The following is a 24,023-nucleotide window of genomic DNA, read 5'->3' as shown; positions in this document are numbered from 1 at the left end:
GCACGCCGACAGGAACGTAGAATTTCCACCACCAATGTCTCGGGACTTGAAAGAGGAGGCAAGCAACCGCACCGATGCCCATTTGGAAGTCGTCAGCCGCTTTGGCTTTCCAGGCCACATTCGTCGAGCGACGAGTTTGAGCGAGCGCGCAAACTCCGGAGCGGTTTTCACATTCTGCGTCTCATCAGCAGGATTTGGAGTCTTTTTTTTTTTAAAACGAAGCGTGCTTCCCCACGCTTTTTACTCACATTGTACACTAAGCAATCTGTCAGAGATGGCTCTTTTGACATTTGAATGCTATGCCAACTCCTTCCACCGCATCCCATTTCATTCTATTCGAACCCATCCCATACCAACCCTTCCTTTTACATCCCATCCTATTCCACCCAATCCCATTTCACCCCATGGTGGCTAGGAGATGTTAACCACCTCGCCTGGTATGCAGGAGGTCGTGGGTTCGATCCCGACCCTGATGCCTGCTGCTGCTGTATATTTGGAGTTTGTGTATCTTTCTCTCTCTCCGCCGTGGCCGGGTGGATTTTTCTCCGGGTCCTCCGGTTTTTCCCCTCCACATTTTAGAATGAACATCACGCCTTCAGAGCATTTGGCTGTAATACATTTCCACGTCATAAGCCACTGAGATATAACTTACGATAGCCAGTTAGATTCTGAAAAAAGAGCGACAAAGCTCAATGGGCTTTACCTGTTAAAATACAAAAATGTTAGTCAGCTATTTCACGCCATCCCCTTTCCACCCCATCCCACCTCACTGCATCCCATCCCATCCTCTTAACTCGAGTGACCATTCCAAATGAGACGGGAGCTGGCTGGGCACCTGTGAGACGAGAGGAAGGGCGCAGTGCAGAAGGTGATGGGCGATGCTGGAGGCGCTGATTAACGATCCCTTGTCGGGAGGGTTTCTTGATCTTTCTCTCTATATATACTCGAAGCACTCAAATCCGATCAGCGCGGACGGACGCTCCTAACTTTGTGCGTCTTAAGCGCTTACGTCTTAATCGCTGCCCCAACTCCGTCGAGGCCGACTTGAAGGAGTCACGGTAAAGCACATGGTTGGTGGGGAGGAGGGGGGAGGGGGGTTGTTGATGGTGGGGGAGGTCAAGGATTAGAGAGTGGAGAATGTAGAAGGTTAAGAGGTGAGTACTCTTAGGCTTTTTCGGTAAAGTCACGTAGGTAAAAAATAAAAATAAAATTAATAGAAGTAATAATAGAAATAAAATAATTTAGAATTAAGAGGTGAAGTTGCAGGTTAATGAGATGCAGAGGCAATATAATTTGCCCACCGGCATTTTATGTTTTCGATCTGTGCCATCGATGCGTGCACACGCGTGTCCACTATTTGTACTCGTTGTACAATTTGTGCTTACGAAGAGGCGATTACCAACACGCACTGACTAGCATGGTGAAGTATGGTCAAACGAACCCCCACCTCTCCTCTGATCTCACAGCAGTGGGTTAGGAAACGGCTGTAAATTAACAGAGGCTCACATTACATCGCAACACCACACATCTCACGACACGCCCATCACGCGCCTGTCTTGTAAACACCTCGCCGTGGCATTTGCTCTCAACTGACTACCCATCGTCAGTAGGGTCACATACAAGACCACCTGCCTCTACCACAATGCCTTCATATCCGCCTGCCCGCCGTACCTCTCTTCATTATTGACAACTTGCAGCTCAGCACACGGCAGATGCCTGCGCAGCGCGACTCACGACCTCCTCTTGATACCCAGATCCAGGATGGTCATCGTGTCTATGCGCCTCTTCTCGGTGGCAGCCCCAACAGTCTGGAACGATATCCCTCTGCACATTCGCAGCATCACCTCAATCGCCTCCTTCAAGAGAGACTTTAAAACTCACATCTACAATCATGCGCTTTCGAGCGACTCTGAACTTGGCTCCGCGCCTCTGAGTTGCGGCCACTACGTCTGCAAATTTGCGCGCGTTATAAATTGAACTATTATTATTATCATCATTTGCACCACGAGCATTGGCTAAAGCGAGCCCCACTCTGCCGATGAGGCAGTCGAATGTGGAGTCCGGTGCGGACGTGTTGCTTGCGTTGAAAAAGATTCAGCTGAAAAATAATTCAAGAATTTCGATTTAAATCTTTCGTGACTGCAGGGATTCATCTTGTTGGTTCTTTCCGTAAAGTATCACGTAGAAGGAAAATAATAAAATAATAAAAATAAAACATAATAAAATAATTCTCACGACGTTTCGGCCACAACGCAAGCAGCCGTCTTTAGATGGAGAACAGGTCTGTCGAGAAGGCAGAGTTGTGGCCGAAACGTCGTGAGAATTATTTTATTATTTATTATGTTTTATTCTTATTATTTTCCTTCTACGTGACTTTACCGAAAGAACCAAAAAGATCATTCAAGAAATTTTAAGAATAGAAATGTATGGAGGGGCAGATAGTCGGAGAAGGCGTATGGTCTGCACATATAAACGCTGTCACAACCACGTGTGCTTTCAATTCTATTCTCTTTCGCATTCGTATAGCGCCCTTTCCAGAGTGCTTTAAGATGAAATCGGACGGCGTTCAGTGAGGAAGGTGATGGAATGGATGGAGAGACAGGGGCTGGGAATGGAGCTAATGTTGCGGGGGTAGATAAGGCAGAATAAGGTGGAATGTGATGTTGAGTGACGGTGTCTGATGGGTCCAGCCTGGGTGAGAGCCAGTGGGGTATGGGGAGACATGCGTGAAATTGTGAAATGGGCATGGATGAGGATAGGCGGAGGGTGGTAGGGGCAGAGGTCTGGTGGCCGGACAGCAAACAATAATATCCACTTAAAGCTTTCGTGACTGCAGGGATTCATCTTCTTGGTTCTTTCGGTAAAGTCACGTAGAAGGGAAATAATAAAATAATAAAAATAAAACATCATAAAATAATTCTCACGACGTTTCGGCCACAACGCAAGCAGCCGTCCTCAGGTGAAGAACAGGTCTGTCGGAAAGACAGCGTCTTTTTCCAACAGACCTGTTCTTCACCTGAGGACGGCTGCTTGCGTTGTGGCCGAAACGTCATGAGAATTATTTTATTGTTTTATTTGTATTATTTTATTATTTCCCTTCTATGTGACTTTACCGAAAAAGCCAAGAAGAATAATATCCACTTCAGATGTATAAGACAAAAGCACATTCAGCAATGCCACGAATATAGACACAGTCTAGGTTTCCGCCCCCACCCGCCTCCCCCCGCCTCCCCCCGCCTCCCCTCGCCTCCCCCCGCCTTCCTCCCCTAGCATTTATTGCGCAGATCTAATCTGAGCAGTGGAGTTGTAATTATAGGTTCCAAAATACGGCATTGAACAGATAAGACGTCTTAAGCAGGGGGTTGTCCCGGTTCGAGATGTTATCTACCTCACCCGGTATGCAGGAGGTCCTGGGTTCGATCCCCGACCCTGACGATGTCTGTATATTTGGAGTTGACACGTTCTCCCCTGTGAACACATTGATCTTCCTCCGGGTCGTTCTGGGTTTTCCCTCCACATTGGGTTGGTGGCTGGGTGGGTGGGTGGCTGGTTGGGTGTGTGGGTGGCTGGGTGGGTGGGTTGGTAGCTGGGTGGGTGGGTGACTGGGTGGTGGGTGGCTGGGTGGGTTGGTGGCTGGGTGGGTGACTGGGTGGGTTGGTGGCTGGGTGGGTTGGTGGCTGGGTGGGTTGGTGGCTGGGTGGGTTGGTGGCTGGGTGGGTGCGTGGGTTGGTGGCCTGGTGGGTTGGTGTCTGGGTGGGTTGGTAGCTGGGTGGGTTGGTGTCTTGGTGATGGGTGGCTGGGTGGGTTGGTGGCTGGGTTGAGGGACTGCGTGATATATTGGTGTGGTCTGGGACTGTTTGTTGTTGTTTTTGTTGCCTTGCGAAATTTTGATAAATCGGAAATGTGTTTACTGTTATGTCGAGTCCCCCACACTCTTTGTCTATTTGCTCCCCCCCCCCCCCACTTTATACAAGTGTAGTGTAATAGCGCCGACTGGTGACCAGCAGCGGCAACTGCGGTGGGCAAACAGTCCACACGCTGGTGAGCATATGCACGGCTGTGTCGGCAGGGCGGAGGAACTGGGGCAAGGGTCATGGAGCGCCCCCACCTGGAGGCCCCTGGAACCTGCTGGCGGGTTCGAGAAGGGAGGCGTGGCCAGGGCGGAGCCAGGCCGCGCTGGGAGCATAAAAGGGGCCGAGAGCGGGGGGCTCAAGGCTGTCGGTTCTGGGATTGGATCGTCTCGTCGTCGCTGTCGTCGCTGCCATATTCTCTCGATATTGCGCTGCTAGAAAGCCTGTTGGCTGTCTCGGTCAGCGCCGTCGGTGTTAGACGGCGAGTGTTGTGTTATAGGCTAGCGACTGTAGAGTGCGCAGGCGAGATCGTGTGTGTTCAATAGTTCAAGTTCATTTATTAGGTATAGCCCTGTGAGCAATTCGGCTCTTGAATCGGGTGCAACCGCAACAAACAGAAAACAAAAACATGAACAAGAAAACATCTTAAAGTGACTATGTGACTAAGTGCAAACAGAAAATCCAAGAAAAGACAGCAAAATATTGCAGAAAAAGCACCGTACACCAACACTGTGTGCAAAAATCCCAGTGGGATGCAAGTCAAACAACAACAACCACAAGACAACTTATATTAAGGCCATCAGTCTAACTCTGTACTACAACAAACAAACATGGCCAAACCAAAAAAACTTTTCTAAAATCACCAAAATAAAGCCATAAAAGCAATGAAACAGTGGTCATAGGAACTGTGACCGAATTTTCACAATAAACGACGTTAACAACATGTACCACCACCAAACTCTGCAGCCATATCTGTAAAGCAGGTGACCCTACAAACCTCGTCTCCGAACTCACTGACACTACACAAGGGTCACGCTACACATTTGGTTCCTGCGAGAGTGTTCTTGTTGCTTACAGGGAGTGTTATTGAGGGTTGGGGGGGCTCGTGGTTACCGCTGAAAATGGTCCGAGTGGAAATCACTTCTGAGAGCCGGCTGTGGAAACACATCTCAGCGGGGGCGCAGGGGACGGGACATTTATCTCGAGCGATTAAAGGTGGGGTTAATTTTGGGTCCAGTCTTCACCACCACCACCGCTGCCACCACTGCTCTCTCTCTCGCTTTCTGTCTGTCTGTCTGTGGCCGGAAACTAAGCGACTCTTTAATCTCAAAATCTCTCGCGGCGAGGGACCAAAAAACGAACGGAGGGATGGGGCAATGCTGCCTGTGAGCGGTGATCCAACACCGGACCGCCGGTATCGTAGCGCGGAGCTGCTAACCACAACGCCACCGCTCCCTCGCTCGCTCAAAGATTACTCGTATAGCCTCAACAGAAGTTTGGGGCAAGTGCTGTTCGCGAGCGCTCGCAGACAATCGCTCAGGGTACTTGCACACCTCCCACGTGATGCTTTGCCCTGCGGAAACACAGCACAATGTCGGAGTAGGAACCGTGTCTGACAAGTTTTCCGAAACACTGGGCATCTACTGGACATCTGCAAAAGCTTTAAAAAATATATATGGTAAGTCCTCGCTTAACGCGTTTTTCGCTACAACGCCGTTCTTGTATTTGGGAACACACTTTTCTCGCGCGGAACGCACGCTGTCGTGACGCGGATCGCGTGCCGATATGACGCGGATTGATAGGGTACCGTGGCGGCGGGGTATCCTCAGTCATTTGTCCCGCAATCCCATTGTGCGGTGGGCGTGGTAGCACATCGCATCTCGCCCAACTCTACCGTTGCTACATTCATTCACGGGGACGTTGTTTTTCGCTTGGCACGTGTTTTCGCTTTCCGCGGCACCTTTTCTGCGCGAACGCGATCGACCTCTCGCGCGCCAAACGAGGACTCGCTGTGCGTGCCCGGACCTTCTGTGCAACGCGGCAGGAGGAGTTCAAACACCTCCAGAGCAATAACGCGGGCGGGATTTCGAATGCAAATGGTGCCAGACCCAAAGAGGCGTCTTGTGAAACGCTTAACGCCACCACCGTGGGTCGTGAAGTGTGTGGAGGGGGGGGGTTAATGCGATTTTCTTTAATCCCGATCAGAAAAGCCAATTTGGTAATTGCTTTTCGAATTAGGGATGCTGAAAGGTCACGGCAGAGTCAAGAATCTACGTCTTTGGCCGTCAGTTGGCACTGATGTGTATGTGTGTGTGTTGAACTTCTTTCGCACTATACGTAGCCGACCATGCAAATCTAAGGTTCGCGGGAAGGACAACTCAACACAAAAAGCAGTTCTAAAGGAATGAATTTGTCAATCTAGATGATGATTTAAACGTGCACAGCTCCAGTGGCTTCATAACATCGGAAGGGAAGAGCGTCCCAGACGGTCGCAGAAGCGCATCTGAAAGCGCCGCGCGATGCGGTGACCACCGTTTTTGTTCGATGTCCGAACCAAAATCCTCTGCTGCTGCTATTGCGAGGTGATGATGTCCTTTTGCTCCTTGACGAAATCAGCAGAGGTGGGACAAAGTCATTGTTATGCAAGTCCAAGTCGAGTCGCAAGTCATCAAATTCATGACTCGAGTCTGACTCGAGTCCAAGTCACATGACTCGAGTCCACATCTCATAGGTGGGACAAAGTCATTGTTATGCAAGTCCAAGTCGAGTCGCAAGTCATCAAATTCATGACTCGAGTCTGACTCGAGTCCAAGTCACATGACTCGAGCACACAGCCCTTGGGAGAGTATCACCTCGGACAATACTACAGACTTGCCTGGCTCTACGCGGAATAGTAGTACGGTAGTAGATGCATTACAACATTTTAACAAAGGGAGCACGTACAGTAAAACATTGGATTGCGAGCATAATTCGTTCCGGAAACGTGTTTGTAATCCAAAGCACTCGTATATCAAAGCACTCGTATATCAGTTGTGATCACGTGACGCTCGGCAGACAACGCGTAAACACGTACTACTCGTATTGCAAGACCTCGCTCGTTTATCAAATTAATATTTACTTAAATTTTTTGCTCATCTTGCAAAGTAGTCGCAGACCAAGTTACTCGCAATCCAAGGTTTTACTGTATTTAGAAACATGCTTGATTACTATTCGTATTATTTTGCTGCTATAAATGTCCACGTGATGATAAGCCACTTCGTTGAGTTATCGTTTGTGGTGGTCAGGTCACTTCTCAAAAAAGAAGCTCATCGCTCAGTGAGCTTTAGCTGGTAAGGTAAAAAATATATATCTTCTTGGTTCTTTCGGTAAAGTCACGTAGAATGGAAATAATAAAATAATAAAAATAAAACATAATAAAATACAATTCTCACGACGTTTCGGCCACAACGCAAGCAGCCGTCCTCAGGTGAAGAACAGGTGTGTCATTCAGACTCTATCTTCTCGACAGACCTGTTCTTCACCTGAGGACGGCTGCTTGCGTTGTGGCCGAAACGTCGTGAGAATTATTTTATTATGTTTTATTTTTATTATTTTATTATTTCCTTTCTACGTGACTTTACCGAAAGAACCAAGAAGATGAATCCCTGCAGTCACGAAAGCTTTAAATCGAATCTTCTGGAAGATTCTCTGCCTCTTCTGGAAGACTCTCTCATCACTCTTCCGGAAGACTCCCTCCCTGCCTCTTCTGGAAGACGCTGTCATGAATCTTCTGGAAGACTCTTTTTCTGCTTCTTCTGGAAGACTCTCTCATCAATCTTCTGGAAGACTCTTTCTCACTATCTCTTCTGGAAGACGCTGTCATAACTCTTCTGGAAGAATATCTTTCTCTGCCTCTTCTGGAAGACTCTCATCACTCTTCTGGAAGATTCTCTCTCTGCCTCTTCTGGAAGACGCTGTCGTGAATCTTCTGGAAGATTCTTTCTTTGCCTCTTCTGGAAGACTCTCTCATCAATCTTCCGGAAGACTCTCTCTCTGCCTCTTCTGGAAGACGCTGTCATGAAACTTCTGGAATATTCTTTCTCTACCACTTCTGGAAGACTCTCTCATCAATGTTCTGGAAGACTCTTTTTCTGCTTCTTCTGGAAGACTCTCTCATCAATCTTCCGGAAGACTCATTTTCTGCCTCTTCTGGAAGACTCCCTCTCATCACTCTTCCAGAAGACTCTTTCTCTGCCTCTTCCGGAAGACTCTCTCCCTACTTCTAGAAGACTCTCTTACCCACCCATCTTCCGGAAGACGTCTTCCGGAAGCGGATGATCCTCTCCACCGAAACGCCGTCCGCGCGACCACCGTCTCCTAGCAACGTGTCCTCGCCGCCGCCGCTTCGCTCGTCATGGCGGACGCGGACCGCGGCTCGTGAGGTTGACGACGCTTCGCTTCGAGTCCGCGACTCAAACTTCGAGTCCGCGACTCAAGCGCCGTGAGTTCCTCGTGGGGCGGGAGACGTCGGGGGGGGGGGCATGGCGTGAGCGTGCACGCACCTGCAGAGGGGGGCGGAGGGGGGTCTATTTGTCTCTTGTGCGTCTGTGTGCAGTGCCGGATGATGTCAGTGTGGGGCCTGCAGCATTCGTTATAAAGGGACCCAAAATAAATATTAAAACACGTTATAATTAAAACACGTACATTTTTTACTTGCTTGGTAAAGTAATTGTGTCTTTTAATTTGCTATACAGCCAGATAATAGACAAATCGCTAAGCTTAAACACCCGGTCGTTCGTAAAAGTTGAAGGCGGTATAGCTCTATAGTAATAGAGCAAGTGCAGAATCACTGAATCGGAGACTTGTGTTGCCTCCGAAACGTCGTGATTTTTATTATTTTATTTATATTATTATTAATGGTTTTGTATTATTTATTTATTTTAACCTAAGAGTATGAATCCTTGCAGTCACGAAAGCTTCAAATCTAGAATTGTATTTAAGAGCTCGCCTCTTGGATTTTTTCCTCACTTGATACAGTAAATTTTAGCTGTGACGGTCCCACCTGACGACGGAGACTTGTGTTGCCTCAGAAACGTCGCGATTTGTTATTTAATTTATATTATTATTTTGATAATTTTTATTACTTATTTTTATTTTTACCTACGTGACTTTACCGAAAAAAATCTAAGAGTATAGATCTCCCACTCTCGATCTCCCTTCAGTGTTGGCCCTTCCGCCAGCAGTGACGTGAGTGGTTCAATTGCAGGGCTGCGTCTTTTACCTTTTAGCTACGACAACGCTGCACGCTATGTTACCCCCCGTCTGTCCGTACCTTCCACGTGCAGAGACGGAGGAGGGCGAGGGAGACTCACTCGCAGGACAGACATGCGGCTAAAAAGGTTCCTACTGCGGTATTACCCGCCAGGTAAACGCTCGTAATACCGTGGTTTTTATTACACGCTTTTTATTTAACTCACTCTGTTGTTGTTGTTGTCGTATCCTCAAATCTTGTAACTCAATTTTAACCCACGTCCCGATGTGGTATCGACTTGGTAAACTTGGTATACTTATGTCATACTGATGACAATGCTATATTCTATAATTAAAAATTTAATAGATATTTAGAAAAAAAAATTTACACGCTTTCTATTAACTCACTCTGTCTGTTGTTGTATCCTCAAATCTTGTAATTCAATTTTAAACCCACGTCCCAATGTGGTATCGACTGCAAACTTGGTATACTTATGTCATACTGATGACAATACTATATTCTATCATAAAAAAAAATCTATATTTTTAAACATTCTTTGTTAGATTTTATGTTTCGGCTTGGGTCTAATTGTCCACGCTCAACTGACGTTGGCTGTAAATCACCACGGCCGTCTTACGTTATGGCAAGCTTCGGGGCCACTTCCTGGAGTCGTGGAGTTCTGACCAATCAACTTCAAGGACAGTGCATACATTATCAGAGTAGTGTTTTTTGTTTGCATTATAGCTGCAGGTATTGTGGTCTATGCAAACATGACTCCTTGTAAAAAAGCTGTCAGTTTTGTTGCCAGATAGAAGGGTAAAAAAACAATTATCAAAGAAAATGTAATTATAGAGTACAGTACGACGTATCGATTGCAATCGAAACGTCATACTCTATTCTTTAATTTATTTTCTTTCTACGTGACTTTACCGAACGAACCAAAGAGTAATTCCTGCAGTCACGAAAGCTTCAAATCAAGTGTTGTACACACCTGTCTGTCGCAAGGCATCATCCTGGAGTACGAGCACCACGGGCAGCTGAAGACCAAGTCGATTGACCTACTGGACCTCAGCCCAGAGTGAGTGGAGTCCCCCTCCCCTTTCCTTGAGGACATCTGTAAAAAAATAGATTTATAGCTCATCAGATTCCTCCGGTCCGCTACTGCCCCTGACCCTTGTCCTTGTTTCTCTCCGCCCGTCTCTCTCCCTGTCTCTTCTTTAATGCATCCATCTGTCCATCTGTCCATCTGTCCGTTGGCCTGGCTGTTCGTGTGCCTATCCATTTGCCGTTCCATCTGCCTGTCCGTCTGCCCCACTTGTCCGTCTGTCCGTTGGCCTGTCTGTCTACCCGCCTGCACATCGGCCCGTGTCCACGTGTGTGTGTGTGTGCGTGTCCGTCGTGCGATGACGGTGCCAGCACGGACGTGGCGGCCGTGGTCGGGGATATTGTGGCCTCTGAGCCGCTCGTGACGCCGTCCCGGGCCCCGCAGGTGCGTCAGCTGGTCGAGAGGCTCTTGGGAAAACTCCAGCAGGCCAGCGACCGCCCGTTCCATCTCTTCAAGGTATCCACCCGCCCGCTCACCCCCTCGCTCGCTCGCTTGCCTGCCCGCTCGCCCGCCCGCTCGCTCGCCTGCCCGCTCGCTCGCCTGCCTGTACGGCCGTTAGTTTGTTAATTAGGTTGACACGTTAAGACCTGCAGAGGTCGGAATGAATGCGCCACATTTGAATGTTTCTCGGGTTTCCGTCCCAGTTTCTTGGGATTGCCCCCCAAGATTCGAATCCCCCGGGGGGTCGACCTGCATGCTCGGGACACGCTCGGGACACACGTTGATATGCTAGGGACATGCGGACATGCTAGGGACACTTTAGGGACACGCGCACACAAAAAAAGGCTTAATCTTTTGAAGCCTCCCCTACCCCAAAGATGTCGAGCCCCACGGGGTTTGCGCTACAGGGAGACGTAGACCCTGAAGCTGGACATCTGTGAAAAATAACTTCATAGGTTATCGGATTCCTCCTCCAGTCGAAATAAATAATCTGGAACACCTTGGCTAACCGAAGAAACATTTAACTTGTCAGACAAATAAAAGTCAGAGCTGAAGACATCCAAACAGAAATTAAAGTTGATCAAATGTCTCAATAAATATCACCACATTTTCTCCATTCTGCCATCTCTGTCCTTCTTTAAACCAACCGTGTTAAAATCTCTAAAGTTTTAAGTGTGAATGTAATTTTACAACATATTTGTTGTTAAGTTTTTTTTTCATATCTGTAAATTGTGGAATACCTCGATGTTGAGCTGCTGGCTGAGTCACTCCCTCCCCCTTGACAAAGAGCTTCTTGGCTCTACGGCTTTACTCAGTGGGAAATAAAACTTCTGAAACCGATTCGGAATTTCATTTTGCACTTTCTGTCGCTAAATTCCAGCTCGGTGTGATTTAGGCACGACAAGCCTCTCTCTCACGCATCTCCATGTGTGTGTGTGCATGCGTCTCCGCGTGTGTGCATCCATCTCTGTGTGTGTGTGTGTGCTTCTCCGTGTGTGTGTGCTTCTCCGTGTGTGTGCATGCGTCTTCATGTATGTGCATGTGTCTCCGTGTGTGTGTGTGTGCTTCTCCGTGTGTGTGTGTGTGCTTCTCCGTGTGTGCGTGTGTGTGCACGCAGGTACTCAGAGCTCACATCCTGCCCCTCACCAACGTGGCCTTCAACAAGTCCGGTGAGAGGTGAGCCTGAGAACCTATGTCCCCATGTCTCAATATCCCATGCTTGTGGGTCTCCATGTCCTCTTGTTACCCCCATGTCTCTGTGTTGCTTTGTACCCAGACTTCCATGCTTGTGCGTCTATGTGTCCATGTACACGTGTCCCCATGTCTCTGTGTCGCTTTGTACCCAGACTTCCATGCTTGTGTGTCTATGTGTCCATGTACACGTGTCCCCATGTCTCTGTGTCCCCCCCCCCCCATGTCCCCATATCCCTTTGTCCCCTCCCCCATGTCCCCCCCCCCCCTTCCGTGTCCCCATGTCTCTTGTGTGCCCCCCCCCCCCGTGTCCCCCAGCTTCATCACGGGTAGCTATGACCGCACGTGCAAGGTGTGGGACACGGCGAGCGGAGAGGAGCGACTCACGCTGGACGGACACCGTAACGTCGTGTACGCCATCGCCTTCAACGTCCCCTATGGGTACGCGTGCGCACGCACGCAGCTCCCTGGCGCGCACACACACGCAGCTCCTTCGCGTGTGCACGCAGCTCCTTCGCAGCACACGCAGCTCGCTCATAGCTGTCCCACAGCTGCTCACACATACACAGTTCTCACACACACAGCTCACACACACACAGCTCACACACACACAGCTCACACACACACAGCTCACACACACAGCTCTCACACACACAGCTCACACACAGCTCACACACAACTCACACACACACAGCTCACACACACACAGCTCACACACAGCTCACACACACACAGCTCTCACACACACAGCTCACACACACAGAACACACACACACAGCTCACACACACAGCTCACACACGCAGCTCACACACACACAGCTCACACACCACAGCTCACACACACAGCTCACACACACAGCTCACACACACACAGCACACACACAGCTCACACACACCTTACACACAGCACACACACAGCTCACACACACAGCTCACATACACAGCTCACACACACACAGCTCACTCTTTCTTACACACACAGCCCTTACACACACACAGCCCTTACACACACACAGCTCACACACACACAGCTTACACACACACAGCACACACACACACACAGCTCACACACACACAGCTCACACACACAGCTCACACACACACAGCTCACTCTTTCTTATACACACAGCCCTTACACACACACAGCTCACACACACACACAGCTTACACACACACAGCTCACACACACACAGCTTACACACACACAGCTCACACACACACAGCTCACACACACACACAGCTTACACACACACAGCCCTTACACACACACAGCCCTTACACACACACAGCCCTTACACACACACAGCTCACACACACACAGCTTACACACACACAGCACACACACACACACACAGCTCACACACACACAGCTCACACACACACAGCTCACACACACACAGCCCTTACACACACACAGCTCACACACACACAGCTTGCTCACAGCTGCCTCAGCTCTCTTAGTCGACTTGTATCCCCATTCCCCCCACTTCTCATTTGACCCCCCCCCGCTCCCCCCACTATGTATCGTAACCCCCCCACTTCCTTGTGACCCCTGCCTCCCCTCCCCCTCCCTCCCTGACCCCACAGGGATAAGATCGCGACGGGGTCGTTTGACAAGACGTGCAAACTGTGGAGTGCACAGAGCGGGCAGTGCTGCCACACGCTGCGTGGACACTCAGCTGAGATCGTGAGTGGGGGAGGGGGGTGGGGGGGGCACTCGGCCGAGATCGTGAGTGGGGGGGGAGGGGAGGGGGGGGTGGGGGGGAGGGGTTGGGGGGGCACTCGGCGAGATCGTGAGTGGGGGGGAGGGGGGGGTGGAGAGTGGGGGGGGCACTCGGCTGAGATCGTGAGTGGGGGGTTGCGGGATGAGGAGGGTGATGGCGAGGATGGCGGTGATGATCACGGTAAGGGTGTTGATGATGGTGGTGGTGGTGGTGATATTTCAGCATCATTTACACCATCGTCGTGGTGGTAATGATGCTGACGATCATGGTGGTGATGGTGGTAATGATGCTGATGGTCACGACGATGGCGATGTTGGTAATGATGCTGACGATCATGGTGATGGTGATGATGGTGTTGATGGTGTTGATGGTGGTGGTAACGATGCTGACGATCATGGTGGTGATGGTCACGGTGATGGCAATGGTGGTAATGATGCTGATGGTCACGGTGATGGCGATGATGGTAATGCTGCTGACGATCATGGTGATGGTGATGATGGTGTTGGTGGTGGTGGTAATGACGCTGATGGTCACGGTGGTGATGGTGGCGGTGTTGGGGTTGGCTTATCCCTCGCTCTCCCTGCGTTCTCTACAGGTGTGCCTGGCGTTTAACCCGGCCAGCACGCTCGTGGCCACCGGGAGCATGGACGCAACGGCGCGACTCTGGGACGTGCAGGCCGGCACGGAGGCAGCCACGCTCACCGTACGCACGGCTCACGGCTCACCGCATCAGCAGCACCACGAGCAGCCGGGCATTGGGCAGGCTGTCATGCAGCTCGCATGCCCAGCCACCGCATGCCCAAGCAGCTTCTGTTTTTGCCGGATAGAGGGGGATAAATGCACACAGCAACGGGCTAGAGAAGAGATGGGCTGATGGGTGAGTGAATGGGTGGATGAGTGAGGTGGGTCAGTTGGTAGGTGAGTGAGTTGAGTACAGGTGAGTGTGTGAGTGGGTAAGTGAGTGAGTGAACGGGTGAGTGTGTGAGTGGGTGGGTGAGTCGGTGAGTAAGTGGTGCGGTGAGTGCAAGTGTGTAAGTGGGTGTGTAAGTTGGTAGGTGTGTGAGTGGGTGGGTGTTTGAGTTGGCACAGTAGGGGGCACAGGTGGTGCATCAGCCAGTCATCTCAGTCATCTCAGTCGACCCGTGGTACCTGGGTCTGCCCTGTGACCTGCCAGCGGGCGTTCGACACTTGACGTGGCCTCAAGGTGCACATGGCCTGGCACAAGCGTCGTGCTGACGTCACCGCTACTTAGTGGCGAATGGCGGTTGTTGTTGGGTGTTTGAGTTGGTCGATGAGTGAGTCAGCGGGTGAGTGGGTGGGTGAGTTGGTAGGTGACTGAGTGAGTGCGGGTGAGTGTGTAAGCGGATGGGTGAGTGAGTGTGTGAGTTGGTAGGTGAGTGAGTGGCAGGTTGTGCGTAAACAATAACCGGCATTTCATTAAATGCTTGTAGTACCGTTTGGATGTGCAAGGTGGTGGAGGGTCTAACAACACAAACTTGGTCAGATCATTAGACGTGTCCTTACGCCAATGAGTCTGATGAATCAAAATCCACGCGTATGAATTCTATACATGCGTTTTATGTGTATTGCACAGGGACACACTGCGGAAATCATCTCGCTGGGCTTCAACACGACAGGAGATCAGCTGATCACCGGCTCCTTCGACCACACGGTGTCCGTGTGGGATGTCAGCACGGGCAGGTAAACCCCCCCACCCACCTCCCCCCGCTCTCAACTTCAGCCACGGTCTCTCCACTGCTGGATGAAGGCCTCTCCTGGCCGTCGCCGCTGACGCGCACGACGCGATCTCGTCGTCGCTCCATCTCCGCGGTGAACGTCCTCTTAGCTGGGCGGCAGGTGGAGGGAGGCTGCCGTGCTGTCACCAGTGTCGCCCATTGGCCGATGCACGTGATGACGTCATCGGGGGAGGGCGGTGGGGGAGGTGGAACGAGCGAATCGGTCGTTGTGCCGCAAATCCCGGCGGGAACGCTGATCCATTTCCCGGTCCCCAGTAGCGACACGATTTTACAATAACGTTTCGTTCACATCGGATGGTCTTTACGAGAGTTGTTGTGAGCCCCGGGTCACACACACGCGGATGAACGTACGGATGGACCTACGGACGGACGGAGCCAGTGTGTGTGCTCGCACTCCTGCTGTGTGACTGTGGCTTTGCTGTGCGATGGGCACAGGAGGAGTCACGCTCTGATCGGGCACAGGGGGGAGATCAGCAGCACGCAATTCAACTGGGACTCTTCGCTCATCGCTACCGGCTCCATGGACAAGACGTGCAAGGTGTGCGCGCGTGTGCGTGCGTGTGTGCGTGCGTGTGTGCGTGCGTGTGTGCCCGCCTACCACGTGCGTACCCATGTCTGTGTATCTGTGTGTACCTGTGTGTGTGTGCATGCCCGTGCATGTCTACCCCTGTGCGTACCCATGTCTGTGTGCCTGTATGTGCACGCGTGTGTGCACGCCTATGCGCGTCTATCCATTAATGTGTGTCTGTGTACATATGCTTACGAGTGTGTGCTTTTATGGGGAGCGGTGGCGCAGTCAAATACCTGTGACGATTATCTGAACTGGTCCTGGACCTCCCCTAGGTCAACTCAGCCTGAGATGAGTACCTGGTGCGATGCGTAAGCATCGCCACTGGGGAGACAAAGGCGGCCGGGTGTAGTGCTGGCCACCCACACCCCTGCATGTGCCGTCCCGGCCTTTATAGGTGCTACCCGCTCACAGCACTTGGCCCATCAGTCTGTTGAAGGCTATACGGGGGGTCTTTGTCTTTGTAGCTGTGGGACTCGAGAAGCGGACGCTGCGTGGCCACGCTGGCTGGCCACGAGGACGAGGTGCTGGACGTGAGCTTTGACCTCACGGGGCAGCTGGTGGCCACCGCCTCCACCGATGGTGAAGCCGCCACCACCAACACAACCGCCACCACACAACCACCACCAACACAACCGCCACCAACACAACCGCCACCACACAACCACCACCAACACAACCGCCACCAACACAACCACCACCAACACAACCGCCACCACACAACCACCACCAACACAACCGCCACCACACAACCACCACCAACACAACCGCCACCAACACAACCGCCACCACACAACCACCACCAACACAACCGCCACCAACACAACCGCCACCACACAACCACCACCACCACACCGCGTCATGTGTTGTGCGTCACCTGTCATGCGTCCCGTGCCGTGCGTTGTGTGTCGTGCATCATGTGTCACGCACCATGGGCCGCACGTATGCACGTATGTACATTTAACTTCATTGGAACCTCATTTGCCAGTAAAAAATATGATAATTGGTTTTTTACCCTTCTATCTGGCAACAAAACTGACACCTTTTTTTACGAGGAGTCATGTTTGCATAGACCACAATACCTGCAGTCATAATGCAAACAAAAAACATAACTCTGATAATGTGCGCCTTTTGGCGTCATCTGGTCCAACACCATGTGAGACTAGGCTCTAAGGAAAGCTGTCTCGGGTGTGGACCAATCAACTTCAGGGACAGTGCACATTATCAGAGTTATGTTTTTTTGTTTGCATTATGACTGCAGGTATTGTGGTCTATGCAAACATGACTCCTTGTAAAATAAGGTGTCAGTTTTGTTGCCAGATAGAAGGGTAAAAAACCAATTATCATACATTTAACTTCTTTCTTTCCCACCGGACGTAGCCAACCATGCCGATCGGATGTTGCATGTCGCGTGTCGTACGTCATGCGCCACGTGTCTTGTACGACGCCGTCGCGTGTTGTGCTGTCGCCCAGGCACGGCACGGGTGTACAGCACAGCAGAGCGAACCTGTATCTCCAAACTGGAGGGGCACGACGGGGAGATTTCCAAGGTAGGGACCCGAAACGAATCAAAACTCGGGGATCCGCGTTGGCAGTGGTGGTCACAGCTCTACGGCCGCATCAGCCGCTGTGCGCCCCGGTCTCGCCCCGGTCTCGCAAGCGAAGCAAAGGTTGAGCCCGGATAGCGTTTGGATGTGTGAGCACCAAGCAGTGCCAGGTGTTGTAGGTTGTGGGTGGATGGTGCGGGGGGGGGGAGTTTAGTGCAGCAAAAACTCAGAATGTTTATTTCGACTGGAGGAGGAATCCGATGAGCTATGAAGCTCTTTTTCACAGATGCCCAGCGCCGGGCGCGGGGTTCGGAATGTTTCAGCAACAAACAAAAACACGACCGGAGTGCAGAGTACAGTGGTCCAGTCGGTTAACGATACTAATTGCTTCCACGAAAACCATCGTCGATTGAAATTATCGGTAATCGAATATAGGAAATACTTGTTAAAGGCTTCATTTGTTCGAAGACGATCGGAGGTTGACCTTTTCCACCCGATAAAAAATAGCTCTCAAAAGGCTCACAAATGGCTGTCGCTGATTGGCTGAGGTCTGCCGAGCCCACCTAGGAGCACTCTGATTGGCTGAAATTGGCGGCCGCGCGATATCGTTAATCGAAAATTTCGTTAATCAAAAATTTTGCTTTAATAGAACAATGGGGGACCCTATGGGAGGCGGATCGTTAATCTGAATATGATAATTGTTTTTTTACCCTTCTATCTGGCAACAAAACTGACACCTTTTTTACAAGGAGTCATGTTTGCATAGACCACAATACCTGTAGTCATGCAAACAAAAAACATAACTCTGATAATGTATGCACTGTCCTTGAAGTTGATTGGTCCACACCCGAGACAGCTTTCCTTAGAGCCTAGTTGGACCAGATGACGCCAAAAGGCGCATTATGACTGCAGGTATTGTGGTCTATGCAAACATGACTCCTTGTAAAAAAAGGTGTCAGTTTTGTTGCCAGATAAAAAGGGTAAAAAACCAATTCTCATATTTTTTACTGGCAAATGAGGTTCCAATGGTGAATCTGAATATCGTTCGCAACGATGTCATCGCAAGCCGTGGGACCATTGTATAGGGAAGGTAAGAAAGAGTAAGAAGCCCCACTCGCCGTTGGGGGTGGTTTGAGCTCTGGTGGTGTGGCCGCTCTCTCTCCCTGCCGGGGGGCACCAGGTGTGCTTCAACGCACAGGCTACCCGCGTGCTCACGGCGAGCTCGGACAAGACGGCGAGGCTGTGGGAGCCGCGGTCCGGACGCTGCCTCCAGGTGCTTGACGGACACACGGAGGAGATCTTCTCCTGCGCCTTCAACTACGAGGGGGACTCGATCATCACCGGTACGCACACAGAGTTTAGAGATTCCACCGCCGGCGCGTTTGGGCGCAGGCGCTGTTTGCGCACCACAACATGCACCTGTTGAAACTATTAAATCAAACTTTTTACAATTTTTTTTATTTTACCATGTAAGGCTCATTGAGCTATACATAGCTCTTCTGCAGAAGCAAGCGGACTATGGCAAATGATAGCTCAACGAATTGGCTTATCGTGTGCAAATTTATAGCAGCCAAATACTCTAAACGCGTGATGTTGATTCTAAATGTGGAAGGAAATATCGGAGGACCCGGAGAAAAATCCACGTGACCACGGGGAGAGAGACACGCAAACTCCAAATATACAGGCGTCAGGGTCGGGATCGAACCCATAACCTCCTGCGTACCAGGCGATGGAGTTAACATCTCGCCACTGTGGCTCAGTGGACCTAGGGGAGGCCCACGACCGATTCAGATATTCCGCAAATGCTATTTGGTCGCGAGCGGGAATTGAACTCTGGTTTGCCGAGTTGGTAGGTAGCGCAGGGCGCTAACCACATCCACATGACACCCACTAGCACACATCGCCAAACGTGTCGTCGCACATGTTGCGTCAAAGACGCGTGTAAACACCCGCGGTGTTTTTGCGCGTGCGATGCGGTGTCTTGCAGGCAGCAAAGACAACACATGTCGAGTGTGGAGGGTGTAAAGACTGAGGAGACTCGCGTCATCATCAGCAGCCATGATCAGTCCGCTGCTGGATCAAGGCCTCCCCAAAGGCCTTCCGTAGCCTGCGACGGCAACCGGTCCACCCACCGCGTGGTCTGCACGCCACACGGGCTGATTTCATAGCTCCATCTCCTCGGTCGGACGTCCGTTCTGTCCCCTCCACGCGTGCTCTCTGCTTTGTCTGCCACTCGGAACATCGCGTCTCCTGCCCAAGCCCCCACTGCACTGCTCGCGATGATGATGCTGCCCCAGAAGAACACGCGCGCCACCTTTCACACAAGCCAATGGGCTGTAATATAAATGTACTGCCCCGTTGTCAATTTCAATGCTGGGATGGAGGCCTCGCCAGGCTGCGTTGGTCACAGGGGATGTTAACAGTTAACGTGATTGTGTGTCTACAGCACACTCGGTGGCAGCTGTACAAGATGATGATGATGATGAACGAAAAATAATGCAAGGCTTTCTGGCGATAATACAGGAGGCGTTAAGATGTTTAAACACCAAATAGACCCCGATTAACTTGATACTGGCATAAACGGTCCCATGGGTATAACTGCTTAAACCGAGCTATTCATGCTTTGGCGTTTACATTGTCATTGTATTGTTCGCCTTTTCGCGTCCTTTGCTCTATAGCAGGGGTGTCCAAACTTTTTGCAAAGAGGGCCATATTTGATAAAGTGAAGATGCCCGGGGGCCAATAGATCCTTTTGACATTGTTTTAACCACAAAAGTTACGTGACAATATACACTGTTATAAAAAATTTTCATTGTCACAATTACCTTTATTTTTCAAATGACAATGTAACCAAATATAAGCCACTCAGGCAGACGTGAACAACTCTAAAAACGCAATTCTGCCTTTCATTCAGTCAGATAACATTGAACAAATTTTATAGAATACCTTAAATTTCCATGAGTTTTATTATGTATTTATTCTGACAGAGCTGGCGAGCCATAAATAACACATTATAAGACCGAAGCTGCAGGCCGTATGAAATCTGACCGCGGGCCGGACTTTCGACATGCCTGCTCTATTGTAATGGTGAGACAATGCCATAGAATTGGCTTGTGGTGAAGGCCAATCGGTTTCGAGAACAATGCGTTCATTGATAATTGGTTTTTTACACTTTTATCTGGCAACAAAACTGACACCTTTCTTTACAAGGAGTCATGTTTTCATTGACCACAATACCTGCAGTCGGAATGCAAACAAAAAACATTGATTGGTCCACACCCGAGACAGCTTGTGGATCAATCAATTTCAAGGACAGTGCATACATTATCAGAGTTATGTGTTTTGTTTTCATTTCGACCGCAGGTATTCTGGTCAATGCAAACATGACTCCTTGTAAAAAAAAGGTGTCAGTTTTGTTGCCAGATAAAAGGGTAAAAAAACAATGATATTTTGCTACTGGCAAATGAGGTTCCAATGGTGAATGCGTACTTTATAAAAGCATATTTTTTCCGTGTTTTAGCACAAGTATGTGTGGTGAATGCAGACTCGATGCTCTGCAATGTGTGTGTGTCCAGTTGGTGTTTGAATATCTTAACACCACCTGTATTTCCAGAAAAGGGTAAGAGAAGCCTCTTCTTCGTTCTCCATCAATGCGGCGACGTCTCTGACCTGCGTACATTCTCTAATCCGCTCGCTCCTCTCTCCGTGGAATCCCAAGGGGGCATCTCTCCACTCTTTGTTGAACGGGAACGCGTGTCAATCACAAATGACGGAATCCTCATATTTCGACGTTTTGTGTCGTGAGCATGAGAATCTGGTATGTTGAATCTATTTCGTGCCGTACGAAGTCAACCGTGCTAATCGGAGGTGCGGGGGAGGGACACGTAAAAAGTGGTTATGATTCGATGTCCGAAGTGGAACGACTCCACTCCCTCGCAACACCCCGTGTCGGTCTTGGGTCGTTTTGTCAAATGAACCGCACCGTGAACGGGCGTCAAACAATCCGCTTCGCTGTGCGAATTAAAAAGTCGTCCTCCTCGACAAATCCCATTCAGAAGGGCACGAGTTCTCATCAGCTGCACCAGCCCGCTCTGTCGCGATGCCACAATCCCGGTCAAGGTGCATCGTTCAGGGCAACGTTGGGGCTACGTTGGACCAACGTTGGCACGTTAACCGGCGATGCTTCCCGCTGACTCGCCGCTGTTTCCACAGAGAGCCCAATAAAAGTTCGCCGGACTTTTTGAGCATCGGAACCAGAAATGTTTATTGGGGCACGTTGCCATTTCGCAAGGTGGTGGGCGAGGGCGCTTATGGGCCCTCTACAAACACGGCCCGTGTGTGTGTGTGCCGCAGGGTAACAACACAAGGGACCTTTGTCCCCTTCTTTTTTCTTGTCATATGGCTGCTGCTGCTGTTGCTGCTGCTGCAGAACAACAACTACAATCTCACATTCAGACAACCACGCCAGGAACAAGCGGAGTGTATCATGGCTGTGATGTCTCCTGTGTGATTGTGGATCTGGGCATTGCGGCGGTACACGTTGTACGGTCTGTTCTGGATGACCACACTCACATACAACTGGAGAGTTTATTTTATTTTTTATTTATGCATCATTAGGTATCTGCATCTACTGCCGTGGTTTGTGCCGATGCGGTTTAGGGTGGACCATGAACTTCGTGGGAGATCAAACGCAGGGATCTTCTTGCGTTGAGCCTTTCACAAGCGGTAGTTTGTTTTGCGAGTTCTTCTTAATTGCATTCAGCTCTTCAAGCTCCACAAGCTTTGTCCCCTAACAGAGCACGAGAGAACAGCTTCCCCAGCCATCGTGGGCACGCTCCATTGCTCTGTGCTGTCACTCCATTATTAGAGATAATATAACATAAACTGTAATTTGCATGAAGTAGGATTTCTGCGAAGTTCTAGCTCCTGCAGAGGGAGGGCTTCTTACTACTATAGAGTCAGTAGATCACTACTTAAATAAACGGGGGATAACACATTTCTGCGGAGGGAGCTGGTAGGAACGTTCGTTGGGTGGCTCGGTCAATGGCCAGGGTCAATGGCGGCGAGGTGTATTCCGCAAATATGGCCGACTGAGGGCGGGCACAAGCCGGCGTGAGTAGGTTAAACGTTGAGTTTTATAAGGGCACTACGGGGTGACCAGCCCCTCCCCACCCAGCCCCACCTTCCCCACACTCCCCACCCAGCCCCTCCCTGCACGACGGACGGACGGACACAATAATCCCCTGTGGGCTGGTGGAACCAGTGGGTTCCTACCAGTATAAATAAAGCGTATGAGTACAAATTGCATAGGTACGGAAATTCCTGCCGATTTCTTAACACAATGCAAGCTTGGGGCAAGGCAGCGAAACAACAACAGTCCCAGACCACACCAAGACAACAACACGCAGCTGTAGGAGACCCTCAATCCCATGGTAAGTTCACGTTGAACCATCGATACACAATGGGTCAGGATTAAGGTTACAAATCACGTTTCCAAATGTGGTCGTAGCCGTCTAGTGAAGGCGTCCAATCCTCCAACCACGGTGGCGAGATGTTATCCATCTCGCCTGGTATGCAGGAGGTCGTGGGTCCGATACTACCTGATGTATATTTGGAGTTTTGCATGTTCTTTCTCTCTGCCCGTAGTTTTCCCCCTCCACATTCAATAAAATTCCACGCAATGAGAAAGCCGCTTAGTTGGGCCATCATTTGTGGTGGCCAGGTAACTTTTGAAAAAATAGTTAAGTAGCAGCTCAGTGGGGCTTTCCCAGGTAAAATAAAAAAAAATAGTTCAGTAGAGTCCCATTAACCTCCACTCCCCGGCTCGCTCTGAGACCCAAGAATTGCGGAACAATTCGCTGGACGCTATGAACTTCCACGTGGTGATAGGCCACTTCGATGGGCTATAATGTGTGGTCAGGTCGATTCTGAAAGAGCTACATTTAGGGGCCGTCCATAAATGACGTGACGCACCTAGGGGGGAGGGGTCAGACGTTTGTGACGGGGGGTGAGAAATGCGCAACTATAAATAAATATAAACAACACGTTCTACTTAATTAAATAGACTTTTCGATAAATGTTTTCTACAACATCAGAGTACAGCGCCACATTAAATACGCACTACAATGACAATAGTTTAAAGAGATATTTGAAGCACTTTTTTTTGGGTGGGGGGGCAGAGCTTTGTGACGTCATATTTGAGGGGGCTCTGACTTTGTGACGTGTGACGACGGGGGGGATCAAAAATCGCGTGACGTCATTTATGGACGGCCCCATAGCTCAGTGAGGCTTGAGCTGGTACAATAAAACAGTTGTATTGTACTAGTAACGAACTGGCATGGTCTGTTGACGTGACAAACCTTACTAATTGGTTGTATCGGATGGTGGCGGGTTTTACGACGTTTATATTTACACGATCTAACGGTTCTAACCCAACAAAAACAACTATTATGGGGGATATCGGTCGCGAAAGTCTTCGAGTTAAACTAACAATATTTTCTTCTTCTTGGTTCTTTCGGTAAAGTCACGTAGAAGGGAAATAATAAAAATAAAACATAATAAAATACAATTCTCACGACGTTTCAGCCACAACGCAAGCAGCCGTCCTCA

The 24,023-nt window shown here is 50.0% G+C and overlaps 2 protein-coding genes across 5 annotated transcripts in view; one reads left to right on the top strand and one right to left on the bottom strand.

The window, feature by feature from the left end:
• LOC144948798 (beta-arrestin-1-like) overlaps window positions 1-900 on the bottom strand; it is a 32,445-nt gene extending 31,545 nt beyond the window's left edge. Inside the window, exon 1 of the mRNA XM_078878447.1 lies at window positions 836-900. The gene's annotated coding sequence lies outside the window, so the exon portion shown is untranslated. The remainder of the gene's footprint in view (window positions 1-835) is intronic.
• A 7,298-nt stretch (window positions 901-8,198) lies between these two features.
• Window positions 8,199-22,314, top strand: DAW1 (dynein assembly factor with WD repeats 1). Of its 4 annotated transcripts, none has more exons than XM_078878605.1 (14): window positions 8,199-8,331; window positions 9,176-9,255; window positions 10,087-10,159; window positions 10,498-10,642; window positions 11,745-11,803; window positions 12,137-12,259; window positions 13,406-13,505; window positions 14,138-14,245; window positions 15,137-15,243; window positions 15,735-15,837; window positions 16,335-16,449; window positions 17,341-17,417; window positions 18,595-18,757; window positions 19,406-22,312. In XM_078878605.1, exons 2-14 carry the CDS (start codon window positions 9,216-9,218, stop codon window positions 19,444-19,446), a joined length of 1,254 nt encoding a protein of 417 aa, XP_078734731.1. In that variant the 5' UTR covers window positions 8,199-8,331; window positions 9,176-9,215; the 3' UTR covers window positions 19,447-22,312. The 4 variants fall into 4 exon arrangements, 2 of the variants coding, with proteins under 2 accessions (XP_078734731.1, XP_078734732.1); XM_078878606.1 differs by having other exon boundaries at window positions 19,402-22,312; XR_013640210.1 differs by lacking the exon at window positions 17,341-17,417 and having other exon boundaries at window positions 19,406-22,314.
• The last annotated feature ends 1,709 nt before the right edge of the window (window positions 22,315-24,023 follow it).

Source organism: Lampetra fluviatilis, chromosome 51 (assembly GCF_964198595.1).
Source record: "Lampetra fluviatilis chromosome 51, kcLamFluv1.1, whole genome shotgun sequence".
NCBI lineage: Eukaryota > Metazoa > Chordata > Hyperoartia > Petromyzontiformes > Petromyzontidae > Lampetra > Lampetra fluviatilis.
Note: the sequence above shows the minus strand (reverse complement) of the source record. Positions and strands in the feature narration are given on the sequence as shown.